Source organism: Dromaius novaehollandiae, chromosome Z (assembly GCF_036370855.1).
Source record: "Dromaius novaehollandiae isolate bDroNov1 chromosome Z, bDroNov1.hap1, whole genome shotgun sequence".
In the NCBI taxonomy this organism is placed as follows: domain Eukaryota; kingdom Metazoa; phylum Chordata; class Aves; order Casuariiformes; family Dromaiidae; genus Dromaius; species Dromaius novaehollandiae.
The window spans coordinates 27,979,403-28,002,318 of record NC_088132.1 but is presented as its reverse complement, the minus strand read 5'-3'; the positions used below and the strand labels follow the sequence as shown (position 1 = coordinate 28,002,318).

Below are 22,916 nucleotides of genomic sequence, written 5' to 3'. Positions count from 1 at the left end.
GGACAAAACTGAGAGCCTGAGAAGGCCAGAATAAGCTTGCAGCTTATCCAGGGCCAAACCTACTTTTTCAGCAAAGATTTCCTAAACTTACTCTGTTCTTCTCCCTCCATTCTCTGACATCCTTCAATACTGACTTAAGATGAAAGGACAGCTGGCAAAAAAGGAGTGACAAAACCATAAGTCAGACAGAGGTAAAAAGGTCAGACCCTGGCAGTCAGAAAGCACATGGATAGACATCTTAGATACGTGTTTTTCAATGCTCCTTCCTCTCCTCCTGAAAGACTAAATGCAAAATGAAATTATCTTACAGAAGGACAGCCGCTTCCCCCCTGTGCTCAATCATTGCAGTCACACTATGTTGTCCAGTAACCTGCATTGATAATTCCTCATGAATAAAATGCCAACATTATCATCCACAGCTATGCTGTTGACATGCTTTTGCTATTTCACTAAAAATACCATTAATTTTCTGGCTTCACAACAGCTGAGCTACTCTCCATTTGAATATACAAAAGAGTATTTTGTTTAAACCAAATTAAAAGCGTTCCAGTAAATGACTTCAATTTTGCTGGCTATACTACTTCAGTGTATACTGTTCTATCTAATCCTCCCTTCTCCCAACTCTACCCCTTCTGCCTCCCCCTCTCTCTTTTTCTTTTTTTTCTTTTCTCTTCTTATACTTAATCCTTTCATGCCAGGAACTAGATTTGCCCAGCAAGACACCCACAGTCAGAAAGAGCTTCAAAAAATGCAGTGCCAAAGAGTTAAGGCAATGGCGATATTGCCTCTGCTCCGTTTTTATTCACATGTGTTTGCCAAAAACATATTTAACAGGAATGGAAAACAGGAGGAAGGGGAGGGGGAAGCACACAAACACTAAACATACCTTCCATTTCCCATTCAGATAAGTGTCGACATTCCCCATTTAAGTCAGAATGAAAACCACCATTACTGCCAAGCCCTCCTGGCATCTCACCACTTTATTTGTTCCCATTTGTATCTAATGCTTTTGTCAACAGTTCAACAAAAGTCAAAGCAAACAACCCACTACAAACACCGGGGGTAACAGCAACAAGCATGAATCCTTCACAATTATCCAGCCCAGCTGCTCAGTGCCTGTCCAGGCTGCTTTCATTTACAACAGTGTCAACAAAAGGCTGAAACCCAATAACTAGGTGGGTCAATACTACCACTGTAAACCCTCTAGAGAAGGAAATGCTTTTCTCCTGCTTTACTGCTTCAGCAAACATGCAGAATAATTCAGTTAGATAGACAAGCGCTCGCCTAATCATTTGTTGTGTGAATTATTCAAGGCTTTCCATGTAAACTACTAAATGATGGCTCTTCAAATATTTCCGAGGAACTACCAGATGTCTGACCGGAGAAAAGGAGACATCAGACAAATTCTGACATAACAGTGGGCACTGGTAACCTGTAATCTTAAAAAGCTTAATGTTCAGAGGATTCATGATTTTTTTTAGCCAAAGCTTCTGCTGTCATTGTATAGAGACTAAAAGTTTCTTTTTTATTTTTTAAATAAGAGTGTTAGGTACACACTGGTCTATCAGTTGCCTGATCTTTTTACAGCATAAACAAGGCTGCTGCCTATGAATTTTCTTCCTCTTTTTTTTTCCTGCAAGTTGTAAAAGAGACTGATCTCCAGGGGATATGTAAAATGTAGAGAAAACTAGGCGCAGTAGTTAGTAAGGTGGGCACAAAGAGGAAACATGCATTTATCCCCACATCTGTCTCTCTATCCCCACATCTGTGTCTCGACTTCTCATGTTATCTCTTACTAATCACACACCTTAGCAGTTCTTTCTCCTCACCTATAAGATGAATATTCACATGCTTTTCTCTAGAGGTCTCGGGAGGGTTGATGTTTACATTTTCAAAGAGCAGCATAAACCAGTCCTAGGAGGCAGAATGCAAGTGCTAAACATTACATTTTTCACATCAGTTCTCTCTTTAGTGGAGGAAGCAGCCATCTTCTGATGCTAATTTCCTTGTTTTCCTTGGCTTTGGTCATCACTATACAATTACATTAACAAATTATTTTTAAACTTTATGAAAAGGATAAGGTAGTTAACATGTGGTGCTTGCTTTGATTTAATCTTGCTATTGGCAAGAGTAACTCTGGATATGAACAACCGTTTTTTTCTAAGAACAGTTTACATATACATCACAGCTCAGTGTTGGACAGAGACATATTTTGAGCTAGAACACAGTATCAAATACACTTACAAATATTTTATTTTTGACATCCACAGTAGCATGCTGAATATCTAGTATTCCAAAGAGAATTCCTGGCAGTTTTGAGATTCAGCAAAAGAGTAAGAGAAATTCTGTCAAATTAAAACACATATATTAGTTTTTATAATTAAAATCCATATCGTATTTTGTTTGTAAAACGAACAGTATTGATCGCACTGTAAAGGTCTCTGGAGTTCTGTGTTGTCAACATAAAGAACCATCTTCAACCGAATAAAATTTTCTTCCTCTTCCAGTCCAAAACAATTATGAAACATTGGTTATTAAGCAGCTGCAGCTCTGTCACCTTGTGGTCAGGGTAGCTGTTCCTACATATTTCAGGCCTGCTCTACTTGGTGGACAACTTCAGTCACATCTACCATCATAAATTAAGTTACCAGTGCATGCAATACTAAGTGTGTTCATCAGCATTAGTAAGACTAATGCCTTCACTGGCATAGTCAGTTAGCTTTATTTGTAAATGGCTTAGGGGCCACAAGGATCAAAAACACAGCAAAGAGGTATTACAGCACAGAAAGCATTTGGTATCAAACAGGTTGCAACTTGCACAGGTTAACTGGGAAAAACTGCACAGTCCTATGCTGAATACTCTAAAAAGAACAGGGAAGAGCGAAAACGCCACACAGATGCATCTCCCATTCCTCATCCCATGGAGCAGGAAGAAGAATGGAAAAAGGCATTTCCAACCTTTGCCATGGCTGGAGACAACACAGTCACCAGAAAACCTTCATGAAGCATGTGAGAGTCCTACAGACAGCCTGCTAAATGCTTAATTGCTTCCGAACACCTGGTGGTGTGACATAAAGCTTTTAGGGTACCCTGGTGGTGAGCATGCAGTGCTTTTCATAAAGGCATGAAACCGACCCCAGACAGGATGTCTTTATGTCAAAAGCTGGGTGCCTTTGCTACTGTAATACCAGTTATGTATACTGACAGGGCACTGGGAATAATACCTTACTTCAAGGGAAGGGCAGAAAAAATGGTACCTCTCTCTCCACAAGGTTTATTGGTAATTGATTTTCAAGTGCTTACTTTTAAATTAGTCAGATGCACAATTCCTCTTGCATTGTGCAGTATGGGACAGCAAAGCTCACTTACAAAATTGTATTTGCAGGTCATTGTAAGAAATTACTTTCTTGAAGCAGGGAAGGAAAAGGTATATAAAAGTATTTGCTTCTTCTAAGGCAAAAAATAATCGCAGCTTGATATTTTAAAAGCAACCCTGAAAAACAGAGGTGGGATGGAAACATAGCATCAACAGGTATGAATTCAGCAAATGCATAGCAAGAAGAGACAAGAAATATAACCACAGAGTTATAATTACAGCAAGCCATTCACAATGATTTACTAACGTTGGGCACTGTAACATCACAAGGCATGTGATGCTTATTATTTAGATCAACACTTGCATTTTAATTCAATGTGAACAATGATTTCTCTGTAGTCTGGCCACTCTGTTGTGAGAATAAAATGAGCAAAGGACCAAGCAATGTGTTGCTGTAGCCACTAGGTTCTGTACCGTCTGCAGCCTGAGCCAGACTGCTGACACCAGCCCCTATGAACAACCCTTCTTTTGGGTGAAATTGCAAGCGAAAGACACCCCTCCTGGCTCTTCTTCCATCCACCTGTGCTGTGCCCCTGCATCACACGCCAGTCTCACAAAACAGGATGCCGTCAATAAAGCCCAGCTGCTAAATTACTTTGACCTACCAAGGTTAATATTGCAAAGAAAATATTTTCTATCCTGTTTCGAAAATATAGTGACGTGTAATACTTCAGCTTCGCTGAACTCTTTGGCCTTGCAGACAAGCCACAACAGACAACTCACCCTGTAAACAAACAAAAACAAAAAAAGGAACAAACCATGTTGAAATTTTCCCGTTCTCCCTCCCCTCAGCCCCACTTACTCACAAGTGCACATTAAGGAAACTCCCACAGCTGCATTCACTGCCTCTCCAGAGACAGAAAAACAGAGGTACAGCTGTGCCTGTTAATATTCGTATGCAAACAAGTCCAACTGGCTGTAATACCTCACTTAAAAGCACCTCAGTATTCTTTGATAAGCTCCTAGCTCAAAAAGAAGCGATACAGAGCAATCTGTTGTCCTCTTAATGCAATTAGCAGATTAAAGCGGCATTTCACTTTCAATACTTCATTAAAATACTGATTGCATCCAGCATTAGCTGATTATATGACATACACAGTGTTCCCCCTACAGTCCTCTCAGAGAGACGGTGGAAAACGGTGGCACGGGTGAGCCAAGGCGTTCGCAAGCAAGCAGCTGGTATTGACATTAGGAGCTGAGCACAAAACCTGCAGCGCAGGGCGCCCATGGGCTGGAGGAGGCCGGCAGGGAGGTGAAGGGGACCCGGTGCCTCCAGACTGAGGACAGTTGGATGCTGACTACCTCCGCGCTGACACGCGGGGTGATTACGCGGGGAGACACTCTCCAGCTCATCACGGCCTCTCACAGAAATCGCCTCTCAAGTTTTGAACCTCTACGATACAGTCATGCTCGGGCCTCTCATTGAGGCGGTTGTTGGCGCTGATTTTAGTTATACGTCTCCCATTTTGTGGTTTCCCCGAGACAAACGAGCCCTCGATTTTTATTCTCTTATTTTCGCTCTAATCCAATGAGAGTGAACCATAGGAGTGGTAAAGTCCAGTAAATTGCAGTATAAACACAAGTGATTATTTCAATTTTCCCCTCAGATTATTTTTTCATGGCAGACCAATAAACCCAATAATGCCTAGATTTACTAGAAAAATTTTTATTCATTTCCCTGCGCAGCCAAAAGTAAGCTAATAACATCCCACCGAGAGTGCTGTCAGGCTAAATCCCTCAACTACTGAAAGCGCTGCCTGGATAAATCTCACTTCACTTTCCATTCTGCCAACCACTTAGGGCAGGGCCCAGGGGGACTCTTCAGCTTATCCCTCCTCACGCAATGTCACAAGCACAAGCCGGAGTGGCCCAATCAGTGCCAAGAAAAGAACAAACTAAAAAAGATTAATTCACAGATGTTCATGCATTTCACATACACTGTGCCCTATGGTCTGTTGCTAGGGCAACAGGAGACCACCAGTGTGCGCTTTATTGGCTTTATGAAGTGCGTCTCGGGGACTATAGTCCAAGAAACGCTGCATGATAATAGTGAGGCTTTTCAGGAGCCTTGTTTTGTGTTTATCCACATTTAACCCTCTGAGTATTATTAAGAGCATCACTATGCACATCTTGCGCATCAAAAAAAAAAAAAAAAAAGAAAGAAAAAAAGAAATGAAAAAAGAAAAAAAGAAATGAAAAAAAGAAAAAAAGAAATGAAAAAAAGAAAAAAGCAGCAGAGACGAGGAGCAGGGAATACGATCTCAGTCTCCAACCTAGAAACGCTGGAAAACACATCCTAAGAGTCCGTCCCTGAAAGGCCTCTGTTAAAGTTTTCACCTGTGGGCCGTGAGTAAATAAATGCTAGCGTTGTGTTTGTACAGTGCTTAGCACAATGGGCTTTGGGGCCAAAACTGATGTTATGAAGTGCAAATGCAGCACAAGCGATACATTAGAATTACAAATTATTAACTGCAGACACAACATGTTTTCTCAGTAACTTCAAAAGAAAGGAAAAAAGAAAAAGCGCAGACTTCCTAGCCACGTTAGAAAAAAAATTGTAATCTCATTTTGCATCCCAAAGCGTATCATCAGTAATCAAGCAAAGCATGAACCTTTATCAAACCCTTCCAAAGTTGCAGTCCCTGTAAAAAAGAGAAAGGAAAACCCTTCTTTCAAGCAATGCTCCGTGTTACAGTGTCAAGGACTACAACATAATCTATAAATTCACACAAACAAGCAGGAGCAATAAGCCACCTCTGCCGTTGCTGCTCCGCCTCCCCCATCACTGATTTTCTGTCCTCGCCTTAATCCAACTTGTTCTCTCTCAACAGGCCTGCGACACCGCAGCCCAAGTTGCGTTTTGTTTGGTTTCTTTTTCACTTGTTGTTTTATCAGAGGAGGTAGGGAGATGGAGGGTTGGGGGTTAAAATCACAATTGTCACAACTCTTAGAGCAGCAGCACATATCAAGTGTTAATCCAAAAGCGAGCGGGAGAAAGCGAGGGCTGGCAGAATAGATCAATAGACGAAACAGCTTACATTCAGATTCACAGGAGAAAGAACACGCAGAGACAATCATTTCCTGGGAAAAGCTAAAGCCTAATGAGAATTTACTCTGTCTCTTTTATTCAGACAACCAACCCTTTTGTGGCAGGGGCTTCCTGAGTGACAGGAACCCAGGGCCCCTTAATAGGATTTCCATATTATTTCCAACACCTGCCTAGAAGTTATTTGTTTACATTGAAGGAGGCAAGATTCTCAAATCAGACATCTGCTTCTAGTTCAGGCATATCTTAGGAAACCATCTAGAAAGAAGCTTTGTTGCTATGGAGACATTTTTATTTTCTTCCCTTAGTTGGCTGAAAAACATTAGCCATTTCCAATTTTTTGTTCTTCAAAAGGCCAAATGTCGCTCAAGAAAACACAGAACTTTTCAAATTGCTTTGTAAAAGAGGCTAATCGAGCTGCAGATATTTAATTAATTATTTGACTTAATTAGAACCGTGTTGGAGAGAGGAGATATGGTGCAACTTTCCTGCAAATTCCTCTCAACGGCTGATTCCTTCTGGCCAGCATAATTACACTTCCCTCAAAAACATGTTTAAAATTTTGTAATTCACAGCGCACTTATCAGTCTCTCATAATAATTTATCAATCAGTCAGACCATTCACTTCCTCCAACTTCCTCTAAAATCAACCTAAGAAACCGACAGCACTCCAACTGGGAATATAGTTCTCTCCTAGTGTGGGGAAAAGGCACCAAAAGCAACTTAATACAAGTATTAACCGACTATTAGCTTTCAGTGACTTTTAGCCAGAAGACAGAAAGTTGCAACACATTTCAGCCACCCTTTGATTTCAGAAGGAAATCTGTTTTTTCTTTCTCTCTCTTTTAATACACAATTAGAATACCCAATGAATTCATTAATTTGCATTAAAATAAGGGATGATCCAAATTACTTTGAACTTAAAGGTTTAAAAGACAATTTAAAATTAAAACAGTACTTGCTCTGTACAGGGGGGAAAAAAAAGTATCGCCAAGCCAAAAGAAATCTATAAAGCAGAAAACAGCCTTCTAGTTTGTGTCCGGCTTTGATAAAATGTCATCACTATTGCCTATTTTCTCATTACTTAGACTAAAAGGTATTTAACCCAAACTGCAAGCAGGCACTTTGCTCCAGCCACATTTGCCATAAGTTCTTGCAAACCACGAATGCCAGCATCCAAGGGATGATTAAAATTGCACCCTTACATTACAACAAGGAGATCATCAAGAAAGACAAGAAACAGATTCATTCCCTCCGTTAGCCCTTTTCTCACAGCTATTACGTTCCTGAAGACTTTGTGCTGGAGAAGACCTTTCCACTCACCTCCTCACCCCAGCAAACTTCCTCTTCCTACTCTACGAGGCAAAGTCACAAGCCTATATTTTCAACACCACTGTCTGTTGCCATGGAAATAATTAGACATGACTGCTCAGGTTAGAAATTACAACCCATGTAAGCGTTTGCCTCCCGGGTGAGGAGAGCATCTGGAGAGAGAATATTTGAGTTACTCTAAATCACTGAGTGGCAAAACAAAGTTTGATAGGGAGACGCACTGTAGGAGTTTGCCCAAACGTGGGCATGCTGCTGAAGAAGGGTCACCCTGTGGTAACAGGCAAGGTAAGGCTGGTGTACAACTCATATACAGGAACAGGAAAAAAGTTATTGTGTAGGAGAGGTGAAGCCATCCAAAATGGCAGGAGCAGCTAATTCTTTGAGATTGCAGTACATGCCGTTACTTTCATAGGAATACTCTACACTAAATTAAAATTCCCAGGCGACCTTATTAAAAAGGCAAATGATGTGACACTGAAGGAAAGAAAAAAAGAAATGTAAACTGAGGTTTAAGAAAAAATAAGGAAAAAAAAAATTACCAGGGAGATATTTACCCAGGGTTCAGGTCCATGTTTTAAAAATCTGTTGAAAACAGAGACTCGAATGACTTGCTACACATCTACCCACGAAAAGTTTATTAAAAAAAAGCCAAAAATTTGTCTCTATAAGATAGACCAAGACAACAAACAGGACCCTGCTAATTAATATTTGTTCTGCTTCAGCAGACACTTACTGGACGAGCCTGCAACAAACAAGCATGTCTCACCCGATCACATCGTTAATCCACTCACGTTCACCACCTGAGGACCAGCTATGCCCCAAAGATATTTATTCATCTGTTCCACAAACAAACAATTACAACACATTTTCTGGAATTAGGACACCTGTTACATTCTGCACGGTTTACATGCCCCAAGGCAGATATCAATTAATACTGAACAAATTACTGTATTGCAAGCCAACAGAAGTTACTCATTATATTTTGATAATGCTGCCCCCAAAACACCCATGAAGAGCTAAACACAACTCTTGTGGAGCAAAGTTTAGTTCAAACATGCTCAACGTAAAACAACCACTACAGAAAGCTAAATACATGCACTGCCTTGTTTTTAATATGGAGAAATACACACAATCCGTGATGTGAATGTGAGACGTTTTAATTTTAACAAATGCGTGAAATGATTTTCAACTGAGTGGTGCTAACATAGCAAAATAGTAAAATGATCAGAAATAAAATCTGTAACTTTCTTTGGATGTGTAACAGATAACCATGCTTCTTTAACTACACACTGGATGTAGTAAAATCTGGAGAGAGACTCATGCCATTAGAGGAAGTCTCACTCTAAAGAAACGTGACTATTTCGACAAAGTCTGCAGCGGTCTATCAAGTCCGTTTACATGGTCTTCCTCTACCAGCAGAAAAGATTCAAGTCACAGCAGTGTAATTGCATTTGGTAATACCAAAAGTACAATACTATCTTTTGGACTTTTTGATTTTAAACTACTTTGTTCCTTCCAGAAGCATTATATTCATAAAACTTAAAAAAAAATATCAAATTATAACTGCAAGAGTGACTTACCTACTAATGAACAGAGGCCTATACATTCAATAGTGGCTACCAACTTAAGGAGCTAAACTGAGACAGGCTCAGGTTTTAGCAAGCACTGGAGCACCTGCCAACAGAAATTTAAACGGAACACAGGAATCACATCAGTCCACTTTCACTGTATTTGCCACATCTATATAACTATTGCCCTTCACACAGATTAAGGCAAAAGTAATCTTACTGCTAAATGCACTTTAATTTGTCCTGACAGACTCTTCCTAGTTAATTAACATACTGGGCAGAAATTCCAGTAAAACGTGCATGAATACAGTCGATGCATCGTATCAGAAGCAAAATTATCCTCTCCACTGAGCCTTTTTTCCAGGAGTCTCAAACAGGCTATTTTATCCCTGCAATGAGACCGCAGCTTGTAATTACGGGCTCTTACTGCTGCAGAAACAGTAAGCCCCAACACCAAGATGAACACAGTCTCCACTGTGCCTTACTACAGACATGATTTGTCGCAAGTGATTCACAATTCAAGTGAAAAAAAGGTGATGCACCAGATGAGTATAACGAACAATAGAACTAACTTAACAGCAGAAGTGGAAAAAAGTTACATGAGTTCGACCTTCTGTACAAGGCACTGATTCGAAAGACTGAAATTTCTGAAAACACTTTAAGAGCTTCATTATCTATCTTGATTGACCCACAACTCAAGTAGCGTCAGGGGGATGCCTTGCTCCAGGTGTCACTGCAGACAGCAAGAGTCACAGGAAGAAACTGCTAGTGCTAAATTACTTTCTGCCAGATTATACTTTTTTCTACAAAGTGCTTCTTTAGTTTCTTCACAGGATTAACGTCTTTGCAGAATGGACTTTGTTAGGGACCAGAGAAACTTTTGTCAAACTTGTCCCAGAGAGGGTAGGTGAGGAGCAGGGCTGTGACAAACAACACGTCTCTTACCAACAAGTCTTAGGGGAGGTGGAAAAATCCTTGAGTAGCATGATTTGCAAGTAAGAATCCACGGAAGAATAATCTTAAAATGAACAAATAAGGTTTTACTGCTTATGAAAAAGCGTCACACAATCTTTTGTGAAAAGCCACACAGTTAACTGCGGAGCTGTTTGTCTGTCTGTCTAAACACACTGTATTCCCTCAGAGCCCTTAAGACACTTTCAGAAAAGCCTTCGTGTTTGCCACCCCTTCCCTTCCTTTTGTCCGATGTGCTGCCTTACTAGCTGTACAAAGAGAAGGGCTGTGACCCAGTTTACAGGGCGTAGAGTTTTCCCACACTTCAAACTTTGCAAAGGATTCTGAGGAATGAACCCAACACAGAAATCAGAAAGCTCCCAAAACCACTTTCTTCCGCAGACCCTGCTGTGCTGACGCTGATCTATTATTTAGCAGTAGCTTCTGGACATCTCATGATATCAGGAAGGTCCCTCTTTGGTTTCAGCAGCGAACTGCTCACTGCAGAGAGGTGTCTGGAAGGAAGCGAGCCCAGTTTGTTTTATCAGGCAGAAAATGCTGCGTTTAGAAGGGTGATATAAACTGCAATAGGACCGTGCCCGAAGAACTGGCTTTTGATGTCAGCCTATCTCACTTTGTGGCTCCAACCGCTGCTCTTGGCTTCAGCGCTCTGCAGTGACACAAATGAGTTTTCCACCATGCTCCCTGAAGAGCCTGTAAAATCGCGCACGCAAGAAGTGTTACACAGCCCTTTCCGTCACCCGCACTCCCTGCTCGTCTGAAGGGGCTAATCTCGTACTGCCGGTCCCCCTGCTCGGAGGCAAGTCTCAAGTTTGAGTGCTGGTGAATCAGCTGCTGCCTACATCCCCCATGCTCAACTAAAAGGAGGGTCAAGAAAAGCACAATTAGAGACACCAAGTTTAATGAAGAAAACTGCCTGACAAGTCAAAAGCACTGGAATTAGTGGCAAGAGATTTCCAACAAGAGGGGAACAGAACACTGCAGTTGAACTTTCTTCGTACCAGAGAGTGGGGTACCATGATTACCCGAATCCTACAGCAAAGCCTAAATTCACACTTCATGAGCTATTTTAAGATCTTCCCTGCTTAATAATCTGTATCAGCATGAAAACACTTTAAAGTGTCTCTCACAATTAAACCTAGCCACAACCTTGTATAAATCAAAATTTTGCTACCATATCAAAACGTTACACTGGGACTGTATAACGTTGCCCATATCCTCATTACATGCTACACTAATTACTACCAGCAGATTCAGAATTTTCTGCACATTAGAGGCTTTTAGAGGAGCTATAAAAAATTTCAGGCACCATTAATTTAAATTTGTATTGAAATTTCCTTTTGACAGATGGCCAAAAATTACTTATTATTTAGAGTACCAGAGCTGCCTGTTTGCACATTAGAAGAGAAAAGGGAAAAATTAAAAGCAAGAAGGAAATTTATGTCACATTCATTACCTGTTAAATGTTAAGGAGCATTATCCTGCATGAATAAATTATTTTATACAAGCACACAGACTCCAGCTGCTGGCAACTGGCACGTTCTGGCTGACAAAAACCATCTCAAGTCACACAGCAGACAATCATAAAAAGCCTCTCTTAACCAGAAGCCACTTAAGGGAGGACAGATCGATAGAACAAGCGACTAACTGCTACTCTGGGCATCACTGAAAACATTCAAGGAAATTAGCAAACTATTTCACCTTGCAAAGCTGGCTGCAAGCCCCATATGCTGACACATAATCCAACTCACAGCCTGAGCGCGGAACAAGACAAACATCTATTTATAGTTACCGTTTCAAAATAAATCGGTACAAAGTAGTCACACCTTCCTCTCAGTCCCCAAAGCTGTAGGCATAATTGTGCATTTGAGTTGTTCTAAATAACTGCAGATGAGTTAAACAAAACCAAACTTTTTGCTATAAATATTCCCTGTAATATGCATGCCAGCATAAATACCTCAATATCACACAGTCATTAGAGGAAAAGGACTAACATATTTTCTTTGAAAATAGTGATTAGAATACCCTATGTATTAACAGCTCTCTTCAGTCACTTTATTGAGTGAAATGTTTGTGGTTCCAGCTATACAGGTATGCAGACTCACTAAGGAAACCAGGTATTTCACACTCTCAGATTTAGAGATCTGCCCTACCTTTATTTGCTTGTTTGGGCACAGGAGGTGGGAAAATATACTGACCTATTTGTCCATGGTGAACAGGGGATGTTCTAAGAAAATCACCATTAAGCTGTGCACAGTTTGCATAAAACAAGGCTCCCAGTGCCAAGCCCTCGCAACAAAGACGCTGAAGTGAGAATCGACGCGCTGTTGTCTTATGTCTGCCGATAGACAGCTTCGGTGCCTTTGCAGCTCGCAGTGAAAACTGACAGTTTCTGTCAGCTCCTGGTTCTCATGCAGAGCCAGGTAGGTAGAAGTAAAACTGCCAAAAATCAGCTCAATTTCATTCTGCTGGGACCCAGCAAAGTTGCCGATGGCAGAACAGACATGCTGGCAAAGGATACGGGACGTATCCCCACCTGGAGCTGCCAGGAAAGCAAAGGACCCCCCATCATACCAAAGCCTGCACGATGGCAGATCCCTGGGCTGGGGCAAGGTCGAACCCTGGGCAGCATCCTCCTGCCCAATCTACCTCAGACACACACATAACATCCTCCCGGCAACTATATGGTAATCTTGTCAAATACACATCCGATTTTGTTTAATTAACACCTCTTCTGCCATTTAACCAAGTATGAATTACTTATTTCTAAAAAATATTATTGAAAAGTTGACAAATTGGTTCCAAGTGTTCAGTCAGTTGGACACACATGTCTTACTCTTCGTGAGATAAGCATCTCTTATTTCACACTCACCATCACCTAAAAAGACTTACTCGTATGCTCCTAAAAATTGTGCGATCTGTTCAAGCTTGGATCCATAAATATATCTAATTACTCAGAAATACATAGATAACTGTGTAACTGGCCACAACCAGGTCTGCTGTGACTTGGCAAGCTGCCACTGGCAGCTAGGAGAGCAGAACAAGCTAGGAGAGGACAGAGAGAAGATGCACTTCCACTTGCAGCATTAAAACCACGGAAGCCTCCATGAGAATTTGACAGCTCAAGTACGGACCAGCATCCGGGCACATACGTTGAGTCACAGTACTATATATCACAGAATGCTCCAAATTGTATGAGCCACAGTTATATATTATGTCTCTTCATAAACATTACCATTTACAGGATGGTGCACGTACATACATTACAAAGTCATTCAGTGTTTGGAAATTAACTTTTGGGAGTGGAATACAAGAGCCTTAATGTGATTGCCATCTTCTGTGGACTAGAAAATAACAGACCCTTCCTCTCCCACTGAGCTAACTGCTTCTAAAACAATAGCGGATAGGACTCTACTTCCTTCCTGGGAGTGACTGATCTTGCTATATCTGCATTAAGAGTATATTATTAGGATATATCAGAATTACAGCTTCAGTCTTTGAAATTTTAAAACTATTCTTTCTATTTCATAACCTCACATAAGCACAGAGAACAGCCTTCCCTTCCCATGCACAGGAAGGGCCTCAATTCTGAAGAGCCAGCCTATGAGCAAAGATGTGATCATCGGATAGCAAGACATGTGCAGTCCTACTTATGCTATAATCAGCCATGTTCTAGACGTATTACATAGTGTACATTTCTGCTAAACACCACACATGTCACAATCCAGTTTCGGTTTGTGACATTTTCCACAATTCCAGTTCATACTTCAATAAAATGCAGTGTGCAGCTCTTTTAAGTTCCTCCTTCCACCTATGAAATGGAGTCCTACCTTGATGGAGTCTCTGTCTGCAAGCAGAACAGCCACAACAGGCGAGGAAGGGAGGAGGAAGCGGTGGCAGCAGCGGCAGCAGGGGATGGGGAGGTGGGGGGGGAAAGAGAAAGAGAAAAGTACTAGTTAGTTTACATAAAATTACACATTTATCCTACTTGGAAGAAAGAATCACGATGTCTGTTAAATAATAAATTGCACAGATGTTAAGTTTTCTGTACAGTTAATTATTAATACTGTACAGCCAGATTTATAAAACCTGATTTCTACCATTTGAATGCACTTTCCAACTACAACTGGGTAATAAATATGAAGCAATTAGCTAGGAGTTCCTGCGATTTTTTTTAAGAGGTGTGTTTAAAAGACAAGAAAAAGAGAAGCAAAGAAAAATGAACAAAGCCATGCACACATCTGGCAGCGCCTACCTCTTTGGTGATCGTTTTCATGATGCTTCTTTTCATCTTTAATCGGTAGGTGGGACTGCCCGCCCAGTGCACTAGACAGTGCCAGAAGGCCAGCGCTGCTGCCAATGGGTGGGATGGTAGGAGGCTGCAAGCCCGAGGGGTGCGGGGTGAGAGGCACGGGGAGACCATGTCCATGAGACAAATGCTGAGCCTGGAGTTGTTGCTGCTGTGAAAAATGAAATGCAGATATTGAATTTGTTCAGGGAGCAGGGGGTTGTCCAACTGATCACGTACATCAGATGTAATTGATCAGATCAGTCCATACACCTGATTGATCCAAACAGATGTAAGGTCACACAAATATCCTGGCATTTTTAAAATGTCCAAAATACAATCTGTGAACCTCACACTGAATTAAACAGCAACAAAAATAAGAGACTGAAGTAAAGGAATTTTCCAGTTTTGATGAAATTCTTATTCTTCTGACAGAGCTATTAGATTTTATTCTTCCTAGCAGAAACACACCACGTACGTGTCTAATCAAAACATATGTAACTATAAAAGCAGTTATATAATGCAAAAAAAAAAAAGCTGAAAATTGAGAAAATTAGTGTTAAACAGTTCTCCCAGCGCTACTGCACAGCATGCAGTGAGAGTTAATTTGAAAGAGAAAACCTGAATTAACAATCCAGAAAAGGAAACTGGTTGCAGCCACCGTTTTAAGCCCTTTAAGTGTCCTCAGCGGTACTTGAGCAAATTACTAAAGAAAATCTAATGTAGCAAGGCTTGGGTCCTCCTGTAGGCTTGCTCAATAATGCTGAAATAATTGGGCACTCTGTGCACGTTTAGTGATGCTCGAATGAAAAGCTAGAGGCCTGCCCTTGTACTCTTCTCTAGCTGCTGACTCTGTGTTGTGACAGGTTTATTTGAGTGGGACTGTGATGCATGCACCAGTAACTGCACTGACAAGAGTTTAAAGTCATTTTTACCAGTACACTGGCAACACATACAGAAAGCCCTTGAGAGGTTCGAATTGGAGTGCTTGACCTCAACCAAGGCTGCATCAAGCTCTGTGCTATACTAACCATTGTGGAGTAGGTAGATTGTTTCTTGCTGTTGAATGGGAAGGCAGAAAAAAAAAATGAGCAGGAGAAAAAGTTAGGTTAAATATATCCCGAGAGAGATCTGTTCAGGTCTAAGGCTTGCCCACTAACCATCCAACTAACTGCTGCTCATACAGTTGCTAGCTTTAAAACTTGCTTTTAGTTTTTAAGCTGTCACTTCTCCAGACTCACGGTAAATCAAATCAAAAGTCTGCTAGGATTTTACTCTCCCCCGCATGTCTTCGTAAAGGGCTTTGGATAAGAAAGAAATAAAAATTGACTTTACATAAAAACATTCCATTGTAAATTCCTAATTGTGAAGGCTCAGGTCCTACTTTTATTTGTTTTTCAGTGGAATCCAAATTCATTTCCCACCTCACATCCCAGCTCTTTAATCAAAAAACAGTATGCTGTTCACTTGGTTTTCTCCTTCTCTCCCTAGCATGAATTTTTATTTAAGTTGAAAGTAAAAGAATGCAAGTCACCCACAACATGATACACAGCTCGTGCAAAACATTACATGCAATCTCTCAATACCTTGCTATGAATGTATAGATCCTTTCCTTACTTTTCAAAACACAATCCACACTATGGAATCTGAATGCCAGTGTCAAGTGTACGTCATCCAACTTAGCCCCAAGCCATGGAGAGGAGGGGAACAATCAAGAAGGAAGGGGCAGGGGGAGAAAAACACAACAAAACAGAAAGGAGATTCTTCTAGGTGGAAAAGAATCAGTCCTTTCCCTGCCTGCGAGCCTATGTCATCCTCGTAGTTTCCCCTTTTTGCAGAATGTATCAAACGCATTTTGTTTGTTTGATACTCTTATGGAAGGATGCTTCATTGCTCAGAATTCAAAATTAACTACAACAAAATGGAACAAGAGCCAACTGTGTATTGTTTAGCTTCAGGGGCTTAATGGGGCTGCCTTACAGCCACAGAACAAACTGGCATGTGGGATTTGGGGGAGGGAGCAGGGTAGGTGGCATGAAGGAGAGAAACAGAGAAGAGGGAACAGGGGAAGAAGAGAAACGGACAAAACATCCTGTGTTCTGGAGTCTCAATTTTCATTTTAAATATGGAATTTCCAGCTCCCGTTTGCGAACGTGCTATAATCCAAAGCAAGAAGATGCCTGCCTGAATCTGCCAGTGGCTTGAAGCACTGGCTTTGAGAAGGGCCTGAGAATATTAGCAGTGACACACTGCTCCCATCATTAACTGTATCACCACTGATCCAAGGATGCAAGATAAGGGACACTCATGGCACTGTACTGCACAAGCTACACAGATCTGCCCACTGAGCTACACAATTCGCATTATTTGACCTCCTCTACGGGTACAGGACGGTTTGCATAGAGCTATAAAAAAATCTGCATCACCAATACAATCCTTGTTTGACTGCTGTGTGTTGGGAGTTTCTCTACATAGCTTGCAGAGCCTGTGCTGCTGTCTTACTAACTTTGATGTACCAAACAACGTTAACATTAATAATATGGATGCTATGAGTACTGTGTGTGATGACACCTAGGCTTGACAGTGCCTTGCAGCTTGAGATCACCCATAATATCATGTTTGACCCAAACTCTCCTGGCCAAGAACTGATGCATTTTCCCTGCAAGTTGAACTGCAGAACACTAAAAATAAGTGAAGAGAGGAAAAAACAAAACAAAATAAATAAAAAAAAAGAAACACAAACCCACAGTCTTTCTGCTATGGAAAACCATACACACAAGCTTTTATGAAAAGATCAGGCTCTTCTATGCAAGGTGATGGGAACTTGACATCTGGAAAGAACATGGTCCCCACTGCCACGAAATTGTCATTCACTGGCATGGCAGATATTTGGGTTGATTTAGAAAGAGAGAGACAGACACACACACACACACATACGAAGAAAAACCACCCTGGTATGAAAACTAAATTGTTAAATAAATCTAAACAGCATGCAAAATTCCATTATTGCCCAAGATGCCTGCATATAAAACCAGAGACACACGGACAAACTGATGGGACTCCTGAAAGTCATTCATTTTGAATGGGACTAGAATGGGACTATAAGTTTACCAAGAGGAGGATTGTGAATGATGATTGCATTGGTGCAAGGAAGGATCATAACCTCCTCTAACATGATACACAACGTTGTATGGCAAAAGGGAGACATTGGTCCAAAAATAAAATGAAGGCAAGCCAAATGAAACACTGGGCAGACTTTTTCCCTCAGAGTACAACCCACTGTGGGGACAAAGCTGGCAGTAATCATGAAAAGAGAGAGAGGGGGGAGAAAAAAGAAAACAGTAGCATGGTCACATAATTAAGCATCATTCGCTAACACATGCATTCAAGGTGGCAGAGATAGAAAGCGATAGCTCATCTCCAACTGCCATTTCCAGACCTCTCCTTCGAAATCCATTACTACATTCAAATTCTCACAACATTCACAGCTTGGTTTGGCTTCTTCACTGCCCAGACATGTCATCAGGGAATATCAGCTTGCAGGGTGACCTGTACACAGCTGCTTCATTATAGAAAAAGTCAGAAAAATATGGGGTACTATCTTGTCCACTGGGCATCAGGTTAGCGCTACAAAGTGCTAGGAAATGTAGTACCCTCTGTAGTTCTCAAAATGAAAGAGATACAGAGCAGTAAGACAGCCGGTTTTACACTGTCAGCTATTCTCCCCAAACAGAAATATTCTGCTATGGAAGAAAGTTTACACCTGTTTCTGCCTATATAATGAATTTAGGAGATCATAAAATCTGATACAATTTAAAAACTTGCAAGGAAAGCCTGAAAGTGAGCCAACTGAGCAACCATGAAATTTTTTGATTTTGCTGTAACGCTTTTCCCTTTTTCTGCCCCCTCTCCGCTTTTTAATGTACTATCCTTACTCATGTCATTTATGAACACTTAGCGTGTGGTTAACTTTAGACAATCCTAGCACAGTTGACTACGGTACACAGTATGCTTAAAATCAAGCAGGCATGTGCTTTCAGGATCAGTGCATAACTTGTGAAGGCAGTACACAGGCTTTAAACTATTCAAAAATGAAAACAGCAACAGTTAGCTACCAAGAAACGCATCCTACACAATGCTATTGGATTGCAATGTTTTTAAGAAACGTCCAAGAGGCAAAAATATAAAAGCAAGGGTAATCTCAGAAATCAGAAAGAAGCTAAAAAATGTATTTTTTGTAATAAGTTTACAAAAACGCTTTTTAAAATCAGCACAGTATCAAAACTGAAGTAAAACTTCCAAAACTTATTAACATATATATCAAATAAGAGATAACATCTGTTTGCTAGTAAACTGTTCTTTAATTTTCTCAGTACTCTTCTATATATTCTATAGTAACACAGGGTAAAACAACTAACTCCCAATGTCTTGGCTAAACAAATGGGTAGAAATGCTTTGCGAAAGGTTCTTATCTGAGTATCACTAATTTTCACAACTGCAATTCTAAATATTGATGCTTAGTTTAATTCTTTTCTCCACACATCTTAAGAGATCAAATTTAAAGTAAAATGTCACAATAAACCCACTAAAAAATTAGCTTCTAATGCTCTCTGAGTCAGCACATTCAAAGCCTATTTTCCTGGAAAAGATTCAAGTTTTTACTGGATACTTTCCAAGCGGCTCTGTGTCACAGTAATCTACTACTTTTCCCCTTATAGACCCTGAAAGCTCACAGCCATTATCCAAACAACGTGAACATACTCCTGTAACCTGAAGGCATATCTAATGTTAACAAACTAATCTTTCAAAAACATATTTTAGATCTACAAGGACGTGCGTACTACATGTACCTGCAATACTGCTGCAGGGGGGACCCCCAAAATAACTGGATTAAATTGCTCCATGAATTTTTTGGGGGGAAGCGATTGATTGCTCAGAGTGAATCTTTAGTAAAATAGGACACACAAAACAGCAACCAAGATGAAGAGGAAAAAGAGAGAAAAACAGTGGCTCAGGAGTACACAATGTCAATACCTGGTTCAAAGATCAGGGCGAAAAACAACAGAAAGGAAAGTACTTTGGCACACACAGATAAGGGTGTGTTTAGGGCTATATGCGTTTTTGAATAACATGCCTGTTTGCACCACCTGACACAATAAGCACTATTTTCCTCTTCACACAGTTCTCTCTCTACTGGCACAATGTCACAAAACAGATTTTTCCGATGTTAAGACATGGCAAGAGTCTACAAAGAGACTCATGCAGTAGCTCCTCTAGTTAAACGGTCTTGGAGCTACATGCCTATATATCATAGGATCGGTTTGCCATAAAGATACTGCAGTACCTTGGTGGTAGGGTGGAGCAGCCTACTATCCTTAAGGTCACTCTTCGAGAGTGATCATCTGCAAATGAGCGCGCTTGGTGTGAAAGGATGGTATTAAAGCTTGGTGGGTACGCTAAACACTCACATGCAGCTAATCTGCTGGAAAGCACAGATTGCATTTCTCTTCACAAAGGGGAATGACTGCATGCGTAAGAGAAAATCTGGAAAAAGAGTTAAAAACTACAAAAAAGGAAAGAAAGAATAAAGACAAATAATAAAAAAAAAAGCAAATGTCAAGGTTCTTATTCTCCGTGAACCAGGAATTTCTGTCTTTGAGGATGTCGATTCTACAGGAGGAAAGCAAGCTAGGTAGCGAAAGCTATGGGGGGAAGGGAAAATCAATGGCTGTCATTAATCAGAAGGTGAGCATTTAGCACTCCCACATAAATAACAAAGAAACTATCAGAATCGGATCTCTACAAATTGCCTCCAAGATCTTTTAAGTGATCCAGGCACAGAAATCAACTCCAGAATCACACTGTGGCCTGAAAGGCGATATATGCAGAGAACATTTCCATCCTTAATCATATATATAGGACTATCTGTCAGGATACATGTTTCACCATTTGTCCTTCCTCCCCCCCGCTTACGACTGTTTTTCACTCAGTGAAACAGCCACAGAGAGGACAAAAAGGGGGGGGGGAGGGGGGCGGGAAGGAAATAAAAGCATCATGATAGAAAAGACCTGATAAAAGAGGCCAGCATTTTACTGAAGAATATAGTCGTTTGCAAAATGCCAAGTGCTTTTTTTTTTTTTTTTCCAGAATCTGGAAGTTCAGTAGTTCACTGTGCTTCTCGCAAGACTCCTCTCTATTTCAAACATTTTCACCCTGGGAGGGGAAGGAGGAAGAATTAGGCTCTTTAGAACCACTTTCTATTATCACTTAATAAAAGGCAGAAATGCTTGCATAAATCATTCCACTTAAAGCTCTCTTCTCTCCCTCCCCCCCCCACAACAACCCGCTAGCTAACCAAAAAAAAAAAAAAAAAAAAAAAATCATTTCTTCTGCAAGAGAAGGGAGAAAGTGCCAAATTTAGCTGTGCTGAAGGTCCTACCGTGCAGAGCACTGGGGACCTCACAACCACCACACATATCAGATCTGCACTTCAAGACATTTCTACATAGGCCAATACAGAGAAAAGAATAACGATGGCAGCAATGGGTCATCTGCATTTATATGCAGACGGACTGATGGCAAAAAATGCCCCTAGACAGGTGCACGTTGGTTGAAATGCCTAATTTACCCAACTGCTCCATTCATGTCCTACCCCTGGACGCTGGGGAGAGACTGTCTCTCATCTGGACTGGAAGCACGACAACACTGTCCACTGTGACTCTGCAAATCTTGGTTCTATTCTTTATGGTTAGACGAGGAGAATAATCTCTACACTTTGGAGCATGCTTAGACCACCTTCTTCTAGGGTCCTCATGTGAAAAAGTTTCCCTGGGCTATATAAACACGACCAAAAGGTGACAAAACTACCATCTGAGTCAAATAGTACAACTGTTAAAAGCTACGAGGAAGGTTCAGTAATGCCACTGATCACACAGGCCTAAGTTGTAAAACTACAGGCAGTTCTATCACCTGAGCTTTTATTATGATGACAGTAATTTAATCTAAATTTTATCATGAAGTGTCATCAACAAGAGCCACATAGTCTTTGCATAAGTGTGTAATATGCATTTCAAACATGGATTTGTTTAATGCATCTTTTAAAACTCAATCCATAGTAAGCCACATTTTTGGATGGCTTTATGGATAAGCCCAGTCTCCAAAATTCTTTAAGTGCTAACGTTATATTTTGCAATGCTTACAGTACACAAGTACCCACTGTGCTGAATTTCAGCAAACTGTCTGTCTTTACCATAAAAAACTGGTTAACTGGCATTGATCCTTTCTTTTCAATCCATTCTGTACCTGTAAAGACATTTGCTTGCACTGTGCTGAGAAGCTAACAGGGTATTTCTGATACAGCTCCGCACCTATGCATGCCACTGCAATGCCCGCTCTTTTTGGTGGTGAGCAGATCCATTCCAGAACAGAACTTGGTGCTAGGATATGCAGATCCAAATACCTCTTGCCAACCAGATTTGATGAGAGCTTTGTTTCCTTATCACTAGGAGCACCACTCATGTTTAATCTCTTTAATGCAGTACTCATTAGTCAAATAATCAAAACTTAAAGATTTTTTTTTTTGGCCTTAGTGCAGTTTCCCAGTTACAGCAACTTGGATGAAGCAAGGTCTTAACTGGGATCAAATAATCTCAACTTAAGTCACAGCTCTTGTGCACTTGTTCAGTGTGCCTCATCCTCTCCTGTAAAATGGGGAAAGCAGTACTTCCTTTGTTTCAGAAATGGATTACTGGAATAAATTCATCAGTGCTTGTGATGCATTTATATAGTAAGGCAATGTCTGTGAGAAGTCCTTCAAACAATATGCAAAGAATTGTCTCACCAACACAAGTCAAACATTTAAAAATCTCAGACAATTTAAAGATTAAAGTTTTCTTAAATTCCTTCTTCCCAGACTAGCTTAACATCTGTAAATATTTTCCTTATGCAATATTTTAGACATCATCCCAGTAAAGCGCTAATGCCCTCACTTTACCGTATGTGTAAGACTGAAGACACCAAAAGACCTACCCATGTACCTGAAGTTAAGCAAAAGTTTAACTGATCTGCTGTAGGGAGATTTGGTCCACACTCATGGCTGTCAACAACAGCCTACAAAATGTTGTTGTCTAAATGACAACTATAAAACCCTGTTTAGCGGTGATTTCAGAACCCTGTGGTATGAAACCAGGACATAATAACAACTTTAGTCTGTACTGTATGGTAAGGATATTTAAATAAAACAGACCGCATTTCCACTGAACACATAGACACTGCTAATTTTTCAGTGAAGTGTTTGCAGGAAACTCCTAGACTTCCCAATACTTTCACAGCCAA

General features: G+C 40.7%; 1 protein-coding gene across 4 annotated transcripts in view; it reads right to left on the bottom strand.

The window, feature by feature from the left end:
- The window catches only part of LOC135325129 (transducin-like enhancer protein 4), a 102,641-nt gene that overhangs the window by 30,244 nt on the left and 49,481 nt on the right, over nt 1-22,916 (bottom strand). For 2 of the 4 annotated variants that reach the window (XM_064502739.1, XM_064502741.1), the window contains 2 exons: nt 14,550-14,754; nt 14,125-14,141 (listed from right to left, as the gene is read on the bottom strand). In XM_064502739.1, coding sequence (XP_064358809.1) covers nt 14,125-14,141; nt 14,550-14,754 — 222 coding nt within the window. The remainder of the gene's footprint in view (nt 1-14,124; nt 14,142-14,549; nt 14,755-22,916) is intronic. The other 2 variants (XM_064502740.1, XM_064502742.1) reach the window with 1 other exon arrangement.